Source organism: Crocodylus siamensis, chromosome 10, assembly GCF_052110815.1.
Source record: "Crocodylus siamensis isolate JL-2025a chromosome 10, ASM5211081v1, whole genome shotgun sequence".
Classification (NCBI taxonomy): Eukaryota; Metazoa; Chordata; order Crocodylia; family Crocodylidae; genus Crocodylus; species Crocodylus siamensis.
In genome coordinates, this window is record NC_143404.1 from 69,535,087 (window position 1) to 69,550,516 (window position 15,430).

Sequence of the window (15,430 nt, forward strand, 5' to 3'; positions counted from 1 at the left end):
ATCCCCAATTGCTGGTCTCATAAAAGTGAAGAAGGGTGTGACTCAGTTTAGTGAAACTGTGGAAGAAGTCTGGAAGCAGGAACTCAATCAATGCGGACAGCCTGATTTTTTTTACAATGTTCACTCAGGCTGCCCATTGCCACAAATGAGTTTGAGTGATATGAGATAAGAAGGCAGCCAAGTGGTGTCATTCATGTCTGGTGCTAGAATCACATGTTCTTGACTGCAGGTTAGTGGGTGTGCATAGCGCACTGTTGTGTTCAGGGAATGAACTTAAATGAAGGGGAGGGGAAACCGCTGGACTTGGCAAGAAGGAGGTAAGGGGAGGAGCTAAACTACTTTTTAGCAAGTCCTATGAACATTATAGGTCCAGACGTATTAACATGGGTCCAGAGGAGAGCCACCCACATAATTAGAGGTCAGAGGAACAGGCCTGACGAGGAGAGGCTGAGAGGCACGGGACTCTTCAGCTTGGAGAAGCAGAGGCTCGGGGTGACTTGGTGGCAGCACATTAGGAACTGGGAGAAAGTTTGTTCACCAGGACATCCCAAAGGAAGACAAGGTCTAATAGCCACAAGCTGCTGGAAGACCGTTTTAGAGTGGCCATAAGGAAAAACTTCTTTACTGTCTGAGTCGACAAGAGTCTGGACTAGAAGTGGTGCAAACACCTACTCTAGATACGTTCAAGAAATGCCTGGATGCTCACCTCGCTGGGGTCATCCAGTGGTCTCGCGAGGTCCCTTCAAGGCCTAACGTATGAAATCTATGAAACATCAAATCCTAATTTCTAAAATCCGTTTGTTTTAGAAATAGTTTAGGGTGACCTTGATCAACCACAACTGAAAACTGCTTGACTTGGGTTGTTCCCACAACAAAGAAGTGAGCCTCTGATCACGGAGCAGCACCGTGCAACTCGGGCAAAGACCAGCTGTGTGTGTTATCCATCCCCTCTGCTACTGAGGGGAAAATAGCATTCAGCGGTTCTTTAAGGCCATGTCTGCCAGGAACGGATAAAGTAGCACCCCCTCCAGCTCCTTTGGATTCCCAGGCCATTGACTTTATGGATCTGAAAGGAGTTGAATGTGTAGTGCATCTGGAGGGTTTCAACAGCAGCAGGCACCTGGGAGTATGAAACGGCAGATTGCTGGGGAGAGCTTGGTGTTTCTCTGAAATAATGCCATGTGCTCTTGACTGTACCTTTTGGGTTTCTTGACTGTTTCCACGATGCTCCTCTGAAGTGAGCCGGGCCATCGCAAACCAAAATTCCACCCCCCGAGCCCAGCTGTGGTTGCCAGTCAGGCTTTCAAAGCTTTAAAGCAGGTAGCCTGCATGGACCTGTTTATGATGCCAGCTGCTGGTGCTCACCTGTGTCCAGCGGGGCCTCATTGTGGCATCAGTGCTGCGAGGAAGGAAATGTTGCTTCCCTCCACACAGTTTGCTCATATGGATCTAAGCCAGGTCGTGTGTCGGTCCGCAAGTCAGGCCGTTCCTCCAGGCTTGAAATTTGCCAGCAGGAGCCAAGGCAGCCAGAGACATGAGCTGCCTGTTAAAAGAGGGAGGCGAGAATAAGGATTAGAAAGGCCGTTTTAAGAAGACTCCCTGTGGAGACCAACGTAGGGGCAAAGATGGAGTCTCCCAGGCTATGCTGATGTTGGGGGCTGGCAAGTCCCCAGATGTGCCCCACCACCCTGAGCTCCCTAGTCCCTGCTTGTGCAGGAAGCCCAATGCTATCAGCCTCTCGCAGTCTGAAAACCTGCCTTTGTCCATTCGAGCGTTGCTCAGCAGCATCCCCCTGCGAGAGACTCCTCAGCTTTGTCCTGGCTGTTGTCTTACAGAATAGAGAAACCCAGCTCCTGCCAGGAAGGGGAAATATCCTCAGCCTGTTTTTTCAGCCAGATATTTGGATATAAAGGGCTAAGACCTAGTATTTGCAATCCTCCACCTAGTATTTGCAATCCTCCACCAGATTGCTTGGGGTTGCTTTTTTAAAGTGGGGGCTTAACAAATGTATTTGCACATGCAATGAATACCCAAAGGTCAGCTTATGCCCATAGACCAGGGAATTAGATGGTTAATAAACTGCCACCACAATATTGCTTAAGATCCAATTCAGATTTAGGCCTTCATCCTCAAGGAAGCCTTGTGGCACTGCCACTCCATTAACGCATGATGCTGTACGTGAAGGTTTTAACGTGAACAGTTGCTGTTTTAACTAGTATCTTTTTCAAATTAAAATTTCTGTTGACATTAGCAATTTTTCACCACACCACTGCCATACCCTAGTGTAAGGTGAGTAGTTTGGAGGTAGAATTTTTGTAAAGACACAACATTGATCAAATCAACGTTGACCTCCCACTCCATGCCCCCTTCCTTCCACCAACACCCTGGTAGCAACGAAGGATATCTCTTGGAGAAGATGGAAAAAGCCCAGAGTAAGCCCACATAAATAAGTCTTGCTACAATCTATGATGCCTTTGACAGCGCACTGTGATGCAAACTGAAACTTCCTCAGTGAACAAAACCATATCGAAGCGACTTTCGACAGTGTGAAGGATCTTGGAAATGAAAAGCTCAGCCTTACTGAAAGCTGCCTTTTGCCTGGTAAGTGGGTACTTCCTAAGCACAGCAGCGTGTTGACTCCATTTGAATTTTAACATCTCCCCTTATGCAGTTTGCTTGTCAGACTTTGCAGGCTGAGCTTTGAAAACTTGGCCAAGTCTCTTAGACCTTTGTGTGTTGAAGGGATGTCTATCTCATGTCAAAGCTACACTGCAGTCACAGCTTCAGCCTCAATAATTATAAAATCAACATTCTCCCAATGCTGCTCTGACGACACGATGTGCGCTCAGGCAACTACCTCTTTATCTGCAAAGTGCCTTTATGAAAGCTGATCTCTGCCCTGCAACCACATCGCTGTCTGAGACAGCAGACTCCTTTTTAATGTTCATGAGCCGACTCCTTTCAGGACTTGTACACCTCTCAATTTGCAATGACCAACAAAGGGATTTCCCTCCCCTACATTTCCAGAATTGGATGGGGTGGTGCATCTTGTCAGAGGAGTATTGCCTCCGCTGGTACGTCTGTGGAGCAAACCACAGTTGTGAGTGTAGCACGATGGCTTCAGTTATCTACTACAGGAAAGAATAGGAGGAACGACCCCAAACAATGAGCTTTTGACTTGTGGAATCAGAGTGTGAACCCTAGGGTCCTCGGGTCCACATTCAAGTTGCTGATATGCTAATGCCAGTGCTGTTCCCTTTGCTGCCCTAGTTGTACATACTAATTACGTGAAGGGTCTGACTGTTGCCTCTTGCCCCCCAAGCAGGAAAATACAGGCCAGCCCAAGAGTGGCAGGTCTTCCTGGGCCTGTGGCCCATTAGCTTTGCTTGATCACCCCACCGGTCTCACCTGGCTGATGGCTGCTGTATCTTTTTCGTTCAGTCGTTGCCCTGTTGATTGAAGCAGTAACATCGAAGCACAGGGCCCCACGGTCTGCTCTACAAACCTGCAAAGGCGCCGAGCGCTTTGAGCTCTCCTGCTGTGTTTGCGACCATGGGCACATTGAACTGGTTGTGGATGACAAACACCCCTCCCATTTCCCTGGATTTCCACCAGAGGGGACTCTTGTCCTACCTGGAAACCGCGTTTAGAGGCCGAAGCGGTCCACTAGTGCTAGCAGCTTGCTTGTGCCTCTCTCCTTGCCCTTGGTGTTTGACTTGGCGTTCAGATCGGCTGCTGTGCTATTTATTTTCCCCTTACGTTGTGGATCTTGTGGGGGGTGAATCTCCCTTCTGTCCAGCTGAGCTCTTGCATCTTACTAGGTAAAGCTGGTTTCCAGGCTTAAATGATGTGGTGCGTGTTTGGCATGTGAGAGAGACCTTCGTTTCCTCCCCTGCTCCTCAGCCTCTCGTACACAGTGGTGGGCCCCATTTCTGGCAAGCAAAGTGCAAGGCTAATTACACTATCATTAGTGTGTTCTTGTGACATCATAAAATAGGCCAGGAGTGCCAATGCCAAGGGATTATTTCTGTTTCCAAAGTTTCTGGAGCTCTCCCATCCCTGCAGAAGACTTGGCTTTGCAAGCAGAGGCGGCCTTTATCAGACGTGCATCAAGGAGCTTGGAGAGGCCCAGTGACACGATGGGCGAGCGCTGGGCTGCAAGTCAGCTGGGAGTCTCTGCTACTCGCCAGATACAGGAGGTCTTGGGCAAGTCACTTAGTGCCTCTGGGGCTTTCTGTGTCCTGCCTCTAGTCTGTCAGCAGCTGAGAGCAGGGGCTCAGTGCGTGCATGTGCTCTGCCCAATGCGCTGCAGCCCAGATCTTGGCTGGGGACTCTGACTGCTGTCACAATGAGAATAAATTGGCTCGAGGAAGAGGTTGCGACTTCCCCCTACCTTGCCACAATCACATTTTTCTGCATGGGCAGCACAATTCACAGTCAGTCAATGGGAAATCTCTGCCTCCCCAACCCCCTTTCCCTACAATTAACCCTTTTGCTGTAAAAACAATAGCTGCCATCTCTGCTGCAGGATTTGCAGACGCATGCCATATTCCAATGGATGCACGGAGGTGGCAAATGCAGATGGGGGTGGGTCGGTGTGTTTAGGGCTCTGGGGGAGAGGTGCATTTTGTTGTCGCTGTCATTGCTTCTTGCTGGGGGAGCAGGAGTGGAGTGTGGTATGGTGACAGCCCACTCGGCCCTCTCCTGTGATACCGCGGCCTCCTGCACAGACCTCAGTTTTGCCTTAGTGCAGCCAAGTCATCCTCATGATCACCACGCTCCCTGTCTCGTGCTGCACTTCTGGAAGTGCTGTTTACCATGGGGATCTTCCTTAATCTGGATCTGCAGGACCTCTGAAACAGATACACCCACTTTCTCATGGAGTGCCCCGCTTGGTTTAAGGAGCAGTTTCCATTTTGATGGGTGTGAACACAACACTCTTACGCTGGGGTAAGTCATGCTGGTATCCAGAGTGAGCATATAAATTAACCTGCTGTCTGGAAGTAGCTGCTCTCAGTAGGCCCTGGGTGGTGGGGAGCTGGAAATAGCCTGTTTTCTATAGGCAAAGGGCTTTTCCAGCATGGCACACTGCTGGGACATGAGTATAATTTCATCTTGGAATCGAGTGGCTGGCACCAGTGCAAAGCTGTAGACCATGTGTCCAGTCTGACCCGTGTTATTTGACTGCATATAGCTGGCAGTACTGTTTCCACACAAGCAAGCAGTATCTGTTGAGCTAACTTTGCCTGTGCCTCACCACTACCTTCAGCAGAGCCCAATACATACAGGGCATGCCTATACGTGCATTTACTGTGCATTCAATTTACTGCACAGTAAGCAGGTCTAGGCCGGCATCTATACTTGCAGGTATTAAAGTGCAGTAATGCTGTATGTGGACCAGTGTCCCAGACTTGGGACTAACTTTAGTGTTACTATGCAGTAAGGCGTCTACACATCTGTTACTGCGCAGTAACTAGTTGGGTGTAAATTTGATATGCAGGTATCAAACTTGCACCTAAGTTGGTGTAAATTGCCATATTTACTGTGCAGTATAGGTGCATGCCTCTACTGCATAGTCATGCTCCATTATTGCACAGTGGACATATAGACGCACCCATGGTGTTGTTCTCAGGACAAAATGGGAGCCAGTTAATGTCAGGAGAGTCTAGCCTTAGATTTCTCACAGTTAATAAGGAACTGTTGAACAGCAGGTTGGTGTCTGTCAGCACCATGCAATCAATCTTCCCCACCCCTCTGGGCCCTGAGCAACACCCTGTCCAGCCTTCTGGAGCTGAATCTGAGCCAGATTCATCAGAGTACTGGGACAACTTTGTCCTACTTTCCCAATGCAAACCCATCTTCGATTTAATCATGTCCTGAGACTCTTTCCCAGGGCCAGTGGGTTTCATGGGTGAGTTTTAGGGTAAGCACTCTGCTATTCTTGCAGATGTGGGCCTCTGTCATCCCTAATTTTTTTTCTAGTCTGGAGTTGCAGTGCAGAAACCAGTGGGTTAAACTGCCAACAGCTGCAAGGCTGGATCAGGAGCAGCACAGCCAAATATAAACCTCTCTGGAAAAAGGTTGGGAGAGGGGGTGGTTTGTGAACAATGCCCTGCTTTCTATCAGCCTTTCCCGCTGGCCTGGCTCCAGCACAGGTTAAACATAGACTATATGAGACAAAGCACGGTATCTAAGGAGTATGGCCTCTGGCAAAAACAGCTTGCTATTGGCTGGCGGGGGGTGGCCTTAGGGATCCGATTGTGCCGACGTTGGCCTGGAAGAAGAACACTTATTGCTAATCTGAATAGAGTACGGTGGGAAAATAATGAGCGGTGATTGCTAGAGCCAGTTGGGAGCGTGGCAATAACTTAATGTCATCGTGCAGCCAGCCCCCTCGGCCCGCTTCAGAACGAGTCGAGAGCTCCCTTGTCCTGACGTTTCCCCGGATTAGGCACAGTCTCCTTCACTGGTGGCTGTTAACCTCTGTCAAAGGTGGTGCTAGTGGGCTGCAGCAGAGGATCTCTCGTGGTCTCTTCCGGCTCTGCCTTCCTCGGGGACGTTGAGCGTTGGCTGGAGCCGAGGTTGGGTTTGACGAGGCTGTGCCAATGCTCCCGCTGGGACTTAAAGCCAGAGGTTCCAGCATAGACAGCTTTATCCTTCTGCTTAGGGCCAGACTGACTGTCCTGTTTGGGGTCAAGAAGGAATTTTATCCTGTGATCAGATTGGAGAGTGGTGAGCTTAGAAGCAAGAGATCCAGTTTGCCGGTGGGCTCCTAATGAGCGACCTTAGTTGCTAGTCCTCCAGCACAGGAAAACTTCAGAGGACTTCCTCTGGAGAGGAAACCTAAATGAGGCAGGCTGGGGTATGCACATGCATGATATCCTAGCATTGCAAAATAATGCTTGCCCTATCTGCTCAATGCCCTTTCCTCTATGCAACCAGCTGGCAGCTAATTAAGCCTCACCATGTCTCAGCGTGTGGGGGAAGGAGGTTGGGAAGGCAGAAATGGGCATCGTTTTCAGCTATCTCTGGATAGCTGTAGGAGAGCAGAAGTCTGTAGGGTGGAGTTGATCACCAGCATGGTGATGCCCTGCAATGCTACCTTGGGCTTCAGTGAGATGCTGCCAAGGTCAATGCATTCTTGGGGAAAAAAAGAACATAACACTGACTTCTGGGCACGTTTGGCTCCGAGATGGGCGTTACTATCCCTGTTCTTATAGAGAGAGGGAAAAGCAATGGCTTCCTAAGGGATATGTATAGAGCCAATAAACCTTTCTTCTTCACGTGCCATGATGGAGGAGGTTAGCAGCACTTTCAGCTGCTACTAGGCCAGCGAATCATTCTCGCTTAGACACGGGAGCTTGTTCTGAAATGGTTTCCTTTGGAACTTGTATTTTTGGAAGAAGCTTGGAATGAAGTAAAAATTTTTAAAAAAAGCACTAGCTCAATGGTATGCGCTGGAGTGGAGAATAGCCCCTTCGCCCATTAGCAGCACAGTCGGGGGGCCGGTTCCAGTCTGAATCAAAGCTGCCTTGCAAACAAAACCTCAGTGTGTCGGGGCTGAAAACTGATTACAAGGAGATGGGAAGGGACATTCCTAATTGCTGAGCAGGCTGGTTCTCTCACTTGGTCATACAGGATCGCAGGAAAGTTGGGCTGGAAGGGACCTCACAGGGTCGCATCTAGTCTAGCCTCTTACTCCCGGCAGGATCATCCCTGACTAAACCAGGCATCTGTCTAACCTGCTTCTGAAGACCTCCGAGGATGGGGATGCCGCCATCTCTCTGGGTTGCCTCTACTGATACTGAGCCACGCTTACAAGGTGGGTCCGTAGTTACAGCCGTTCTCAAGTGACTCGTTTCACAACCGCGGCGGGACGATCCATCGAATGGAAGCCGTGGGCCATAGGAGCTGGGTCTCTGGATGAGCTTCGCTGTACTGAGGACGAGGGCCAGGGGGACGAGGGCAAGGGACGGTGAGTTTAATGCAGTGCTGCACTGGCCCCAGCATGTGCAGGCAAGGTTTAAAGAGGCTGGTTCAGAGGACGCTTGGGACTGTGAATAGGGCTCTGAGCGGGAGCTCAGCATGTGTGAACATGCTATATCCTTCTCTGCCACTATTGCCAGCTGAGGAACGAAGCCCCGGTCCTCCCATGAGAACCCTTGAAATCCTTCACTGAGAGCCCCAAATGCTTGCATGGCCCTGGAAAGTCCCAGCCATTGCAATAGAAATGGAAGTTGTAAGCCGATGCCATGAAAGGCACCAGTGAGGGCCTTCTGCTGGGCTCCAGCCCTCCGTCAGCAGCATCTGCCGGCAGACAAGGGGTGTCTGTGTTTCACCAGGTTTATGATGTGGCGCAACGAGCAGGGCAGACGAGGCCAGGATGCGCCCTGTGGTGCTTAGAGGCGTAGAAAAGGCCTTTTTGAGACAGTCAAATGCTGCAGCTTATTTGCCTTGGACTGGAGTAGCCTGACCACAGGAGAGTTGTTCAGCTGACTGGGTTCGCTGCTGCATTAGCATCAAGGGCACCGTCGCTTCCCCGTGGTCAGAGAAGGGACTAGCCAAATGTGGCCGTTTCATGACTGGGAGGCTGCTGTGTATACCTGTTCTTCTGGTTCTTCTGCATGGCTGGAAACCTCCTGTTTTGCTCCTCTGTGCTCAGCACAGCTGAAAGCAATGCATGTGTTGGGTGACTCTGGGTAGGGTCTGGCAGGGACCGAGTGAAGCAAGCAGACGTAGGTGGCAAATGAGGGTGCATGGCATGATTCCTCACAGCAGCCTGCATTCAGCTCAAGCTTGCATCCCACTACCCCTTGTCTTGTGCTCCCATTTGAAATCCAGCCCCTCTGCACAAATCAGAGTCTGCCAGGGGCTATGGGGCCCTGCTTTTTGGAGAGCCCCTGGGGGCTTCTTCCCTGAATCCTGTCTGACACCGGCAGCATTACAAGCAAGCTGCCCAGCAGCTGCAAGCTTGTCTGCTGAGATTCGGTGACAGTTGGGGAGGATTACACTAATGCCTCTAGTTGGGAAAGACCGTGGAGGAATGGGGTGCAGGGGATAAGCTGGGCAGTGACAGGAGCTGGTGCCATTCCCTGACCACAAGCCATGGGCAGTGATTTAACACACAAGATCCTTCGGGGCTGCCAAGGGCTTGTGGTTCCCCTTGCTGATTTGCTGCAGACGGCACACACAGCTCCCCTTGTGGGTTCAGATCTGCCTCTTCGAGCAGCCCACGGGCTGGCTGCAATGCTCACCAGAGCTTGCTTTATAGCACGATAGAAATGCCCAGCAGGGAGGAGCCGTGTGGGTCTCTGAATCCAGACCTCTGCTGCCCCAGGCACCCAGGTCATTGAATCCCTTCCCTAAACCTATCATCTCTCACCTTAAAACTCATTGCCTCAAATGGTCTTATGTACCATCCCAGAAACTCACTTTTTTCTGATGCTTAGAAACCTAGTTTCCACCAAAATATATTCATGGCCAGTTTATACCCTGTTGTTCAGATTTGTATGGACTTGGGGAAGGGGTTGCCTTCCTTTGTAGTAGGCGCATCGCCCTCTACCCAGAGCCCTTTAAGTATATATTAACAACCTTTTATAGAAGCAGGACGTTCACTTTCACATTCAGCTTCAGTAGGTCTTTTCCCTCTCTGGAAGGTGTTTATATAAAAGCAATCCTATCCTTTCTCCACCTTCCAAAAGGGGCGTTAGTTCTGTTTTAGGGATGGCAAAACTGAGACCCACGTGCAAAGCAATTTGTGCTGGGCTCCTCTGTGGAGTTGTCATTAGTTCAGCTTGTGTAGGATGAAACCAAAGCTAGCCACGCGGCGATGAGTAACTCAGTGGTGGTTTCCAGTGTCATATTCTCCCAACGGTGTCTGGTCCCATTCATCTAGAAAGACCCTCGCTGCAGCATTCAGACCTGCCTTCCCACTGCACAATGGGATTGTTTCTGGAGTTTCCATTCAAAGCCAGGCAACCCAGATGAAGGGCCTGACCTGCAGACTTCAGCCTGTGTGAGGGCTGGAACTGGGTTTAATGACCTAATTGAAATGCATCTCCCTCCATCAAAGCCACAGGCCTGGTGCGCTGGTTTGGGGGTACCATTTAGCTCATTTTTGTACGGTGAACCGCTGCTTAAGCTGACCTAATTAAACATGGCATCTGGTTTATTGCTGCTGCTTTATTAGGCTTTTAATTGAAGCAAATCTCCCTAGTTGGCATGGCTTCTTCCCTCGGTCCCTACTGCACTCTCACCTGCATTTGCTTTGCAAGTTTTCCTTGCTCTGTGTACATTTTTTTCCCTTATCTCTGCCAGCAATATTTTTCACTCGCAGTTGAGCTGATATAGCAGTGTATGTGTTCAGTGTCAGTGATGAACTTAATTAAGTGGCTCCTGATGCTAGTTCCCCTGCCCCTTGCAGTATTGCATCTATGTCCACTCCAGATCCCAGGGAAAATGAGACTTTAGTGATGGAAGAGACCCGCAGCAGCTGACATGGAAACCACCCCTGGGACCACAATGGCCAACAAGGAGCAGGACCATACAGGTGTGTGCTGGCACAGACCCACCTGTTGCCAGTCAGGGCTTGATTTTATGTGTGCTCCATTTCAGTGGGGTTTTTCGTGTGTGTAAAATTAGGCTTGTGCATAAATCCTTGCACCTAACTCCACTGGACACCTAATTACTTTTGTGGGTCCAGGCCTTGATTGCTTGTTATCAAGACCTACAAACACAGTGCCCAGGTAACTCTATGTTTGACTGGTCAAAGCGTTATTTCGGTTCCTTGTTCCAAGTGTGCGTGACTGCTCTTGGTGTGAAGAAGTGCCTCGTGAGCTGGGACCGTGGGCTTCAGGGCTAGTGGCTGACTCCAAGCTCACTGCTGAACTGAGTTGTTCTGCCCCAGATGATCGCACCTCCTATAATGGATGCTGGATAAGGATTACGCACTTAATCAATGGGAATGCCATTTACTTATGTCATTGCTCGGTTTGCCCCTCAAGGCACCTGCCTGTGCCTTGGATGTCTGGAAGAGGGCCCTGACATAGAAGTGACCATGTCCTGTTAATTTAAACATCCTTATAAGAGGACAATCTCAAACGAATGGGCAGAACTACACAGTGTGAGACCCCTAAAGCTTTATGAGATGCTTTGGGGTAAAGGGAGAGGAGTAGCGGTGGCCCTCCGGATGCCAAATCCGAATTTAAACCTCAGCCTTACCAGAGCCAAGAGTTTCTTTAGGCAGCAACAGGCAAGGGCTGGCAACAGGCTTAGGGTGTTGTTCGTCCTTTAGGAGCAAGCCAGGTAGAAAGTGGGATTTTTTTTTCCATCCGAAAGGGAGGAGAGCAAAAAGCAAGGATCAGATTGCAGAGGCTCCTCCTCCAGGCAGCAGGTTTCAGGAGCAGGACTACCTGCGTTTACCTGTCAGACCGTCCAGACCTGGCACCACCCACCGTGCCCATGGGCAGGGGCTCCTAAAACAGCTGCCCTCAGCCTAGTCCAGGTGCTCTTGTGCAGCCGGGAAGCCCTGCGGTTGCTCTGTAACCCGGAGAGGGAAAGGGCCATCCGGAGGAGCTGTCAAAGCCCTCCCTGAGTGACCCTGGCAGAGCTGGGGAGGCAGAGCGCTGCTTGCACACACGCTGAACACTGCCGCTCTGTGAGCACGCCTCGCGTGCGCTGGGGCCAGGATGGAGAGCATTAGCAACGGCCTGAAGAAGAAAGCCACGGAGAGACAGCACAGGGCGGAGGTGATGATTGCCGGAGAGCAGCTGAGGTAGGATGTGCTGAAACCAGGGGGGAGCCGGAGCAATCCCTCTCCTCCCGTCTGCTTAGCCACGGCCTGGCTTGGCTGCTTGATCGGGAGGTTTGTGTGTGGGTGGTTTGCAGGAAAGAGAGAGAAGGAGGGGTGGAAAGACATGTGCTTGAACTAGTCTCCCTAATACCTTCCCCCCTCCTTGTTTCAAGATGCTTGTTCAGCGCAGCGGTCCTTCGGGGCCGGAAACCCCCTCCTTTTCCCAGGGGTTACCTGGTCTCACTTTTCCATCCTGGCTTGATTTTAAAACCAGTTTTTCATGGGTGCTTGGGGGTGTTCAGCTGGGATTGTTGCTCTCATCTCACCCCACATGTCCTTAGTGAAGGCGTTGAAGGGGGAATCTGCTCCCTTGCTGAAAAGACCCCAAGGGAAAAACTTTGGAGGAAGGAGGCAGGACTTCAGTCTCTTCCTTGCTGCTTAGTTTTTACCACCGTTAACACTTGCTTGGTTTGACGGCCTCCGGAGAGAAGGACCCCTTGTCAGCCTTGGTGTCTGGGAAGCGACACCGAGCTGATAACACAAGGTCCTGGGCTGCTGGGTACATTTTTTTAAGTGCCCGTTTCAGACGCTGCTTCTCTCGTCTGGATGAGAGGAGTTTTAGCCGAATGATGTTTGATCCAGAGTGAAGCTTTCAGACTCTCCTGTTTTCAACAAAGGGAAAGTCCAAAGGACCTTGCAATGTCCTAAGTCACTTTGCAAAACACGTTGTGGCCTTTAAGTCCCTCTTAAAAATGTTACCCGCTGTTTGTGCCCCAGTTTTAACATGCTGTTCAGTCCCATGTAGACTTATTATATACACATTTTTAAAGTACCTGACAAAAGCCTTTGGGATTGAGCACTCACTTTCCCTTCCTCTTGTGCAGATGCGGGATGAAAAACATAGTATAAAACACTATATTTTTAAATGGAAAACTCCCCTCTTTTGTAACCATGCCTATTCCCCTATGAGCGGGGGAATTATATTAAAATATAAGAGATTTTTATTTGGGCAGAGAATGGAGACTGGTAGGTAAGGGACTGTGTGCCTGGCCTGTCTTCAATGGGTCTCACCGGAGAGCGCTTCTCCTCATTGCATATTTGTATCCTGGTAAGTGTTTCTAATGCCTAATGCAGGGTTGTGGCTACACCATTTATTCACTCAAAAAATGGATAGTTTACGCTCAAAGAGCTTTCACTCGAAATGTGATGATGAGTCAACCCCTTCCTTTGCTTATTCTTTTTCCCACTCCTTTCGCCTTACCTTGTCAGAGATCATCTTCTTAGCCTAGAGCAGCTGTCTGCAGGACTTCTCGATACATAACGATTGGGAGAACTGCTGCCTGACTACCCCTTCCCTCCACAAAGCAAAATTTACTGCCTTTTAAATGTGCTCAGTCCAAAAAGCAAGCGAGCAGACCCCAAATGTCCTGCAGAGGAAAGCGAGCAGCTGCCAGACTTCTCATTTAATGTCACCAATGCAATGGTTCATCACGAGAACTGCGTGCCGATGGCAATTCAACAGTGGTCCCTACAGTAGGTTTTCTAGTGCTCTGCCCATGTCTTGTGGCAGCATAAGGGCCGACTATTAGGGCAGACATTCTGAGGAAGAATAAAGCTACCAGTTTGAAACAGTCGAGCCTCTACAAATTGATGGTGCATCAGTACGGACCTTGCAAGGCTGGAGTCCAGCATATCCTGGACCTGTCCAGTGATGCAGAATCGCAGAAAATGGGGGTGTAAAGGGACCCCAGGAGGTCACATCTAGTCCAGCCCCTGCTCAAAGCAGGACCAGCCCCAGCTACATCATCCAATTTGTAGCCACAAACAGAAAGGATGCTCATGACAAGATGCAACACGTTCCTGACCCGTTGACTATAAAGGAGCCTGCTGTCTTTCACTATATGATCGATTATATCTTTCTAGTTTTTAGCAGCCAGGAGAAGAAATGGAATGAGATGTGTGGTCCTGTGACGAGCGGTTCCTCCAGCCACTCTTTTGTTCATCCGTCTCCCTCTTTTGGGCCATTTGGACTGCACTCGGGGAACGTGCCTGGGGAATGGATGCCAAGACATACAGAGGCGTCCTTGTGTCAGTGGGGTGCTGAGCAGATTAGGCGCTGTTTGGGATGAGCTTATTGCAGCCCCAATTCACTTCCAACAGAATTAAACTGCATCTAAGGTGAACTTGGATGAGGGTGGCAGTTTCTGATGTGGGCTGTTGCAAGAGAGGGGAACAGGGCGAGAAGCATTGTGCCTTGAGCTTCCTCTGTGCAACATGCTTGATCTCCCTCTTGCCGGCTGAATTTGATATAACACAACTGCTGTCCCCTTCCCGAGTTGCTCCGACTTGCTGTCTGCGAAGATGACTTCAAAGCATACTCTGTGCTTGCGTTAGCTGACATCTGGGTGCTGTGATGTTTGGGATAGCACCAGCAAGATGACACTCCCTTTTGCTGCAGCTTTGGTTTAAGGTGCTTTTACAGAAGCCAGCAGAGTCTTTTCCTCTTTTCCCCTCGGTCCCCTGGTGAGTCCTGGGCATTGCAATACGGTACAGCACAAAGGCTGGATAGACAGAATGGGTAAGCACTGCAGCAGGAGCCAAAGCTTTCTGGGCAGGAAAGTGGAGAGACAGGACCCAGTGGCTGGCTGTCATTCCTCTATTCTTCCTACTGCCGCACCCCAAAGTCGACTCAAACCTGTCAGGCCGCAACCGCAACTGAAAGCTCAGACTAGCGAGGTGCTTGAATATGCCAGACTTCACAGTCAGTGATCCTCCCAGCACGCTGGGACCGGGAGGTAAAGATGGAGACCCGGAGGCAGTGACGTGGCACAGGCCACATCACAAGGAACAGGTGTGAAACCCCAGACTGGAGCTCCGTAGTGCCCATACACATTAAACCGTGGACGTGTCCCCTGTGGAGGAGCCTGCTGTATTGTGAGGAACAGGCTCATTTGTGATGGGCTGAAATAAATCAGCAATAGGATTTTTCCCCCCCAAAGTACCACCCTCCTTCCTGCACCCAAGCTAACAGTGTGTTTGTCTGAACAACCCTTTGATCTGTCTTCAGGGCCCTTGGGCTGCTAGACTAAGGTTGCAAACACTCCCCGTTTGGGCTGGCTGTTGAGATGAGTTTCTTCAGTGCTCAGACAGCTCTCTCCTGGCCAGAAGCAGCTGCAAATTTTTCTCCTCCATGCCTTTACCCTTCATACAACTCCAGGGTTTGAATTGTGGGGGCACTGCACACATCTCCATTTAGGCTGTGAAGGAGTCTGTTCTAGTGCTAGCCAAAACTGAGTCCAGGTGCCTGCTTCAACTGATCCAATCCCAGTTCTGCTGCTAGCTTAATCCCAGGACTGCCCTGGATTTTAAAGGACATGTCTGGCATTTAAAGGAAAACAAAACACCTCTTGGTAGTGAGTGCTTGTAGGACCAGCACCGTCGTGCAAGTGCAGCAAAACCACGAGGTTGAGGGCACAGGGCGGTCTCTCGGGCATGTGGTTCCCCTGGCACCGAACAGCACCAGGTTGTGGGGGCAAGGCAGGATGCACACTGATGTTTGCAGCTGCTGCACTTGGCACCAAAACCACTGGCACGAATCCAGTCCCGCTGGCTGGGTGATCTGTATCCCCATCCCTCCCT

The 15,430-nt window shown here is 50.3% G+C and overlaps 1 protein-coding gene across 2 annotated transcripts in view; it reads left to right on the forward strand.

Moving 5' to 3' along the window:
• The first annotated feature begins 11,400 nt into the window (after positions 1-11,400).
• Positions 11,401-15,430, forward strand: part of LOC149856791 (DEP domain-containing mTOR-interacting protein-like) — a 28,079-nt gene continuing 24,049 nt past the window's right edge. For both annotated transcript variants that reach the window (XM_090065277.1, XM_090065278.1), the window contains exon 1: positions 11,401-11,773. In XM_090065277.1, the coding sequence (XP_089921403.1) occupies positions 11,688-11,773 (86 nt within the window). In that variant the 5' untranslated portion in view covers positions 11,401-11,687. The remainder of the gene's footprint in view (positions 11,774-15,430) is intronic.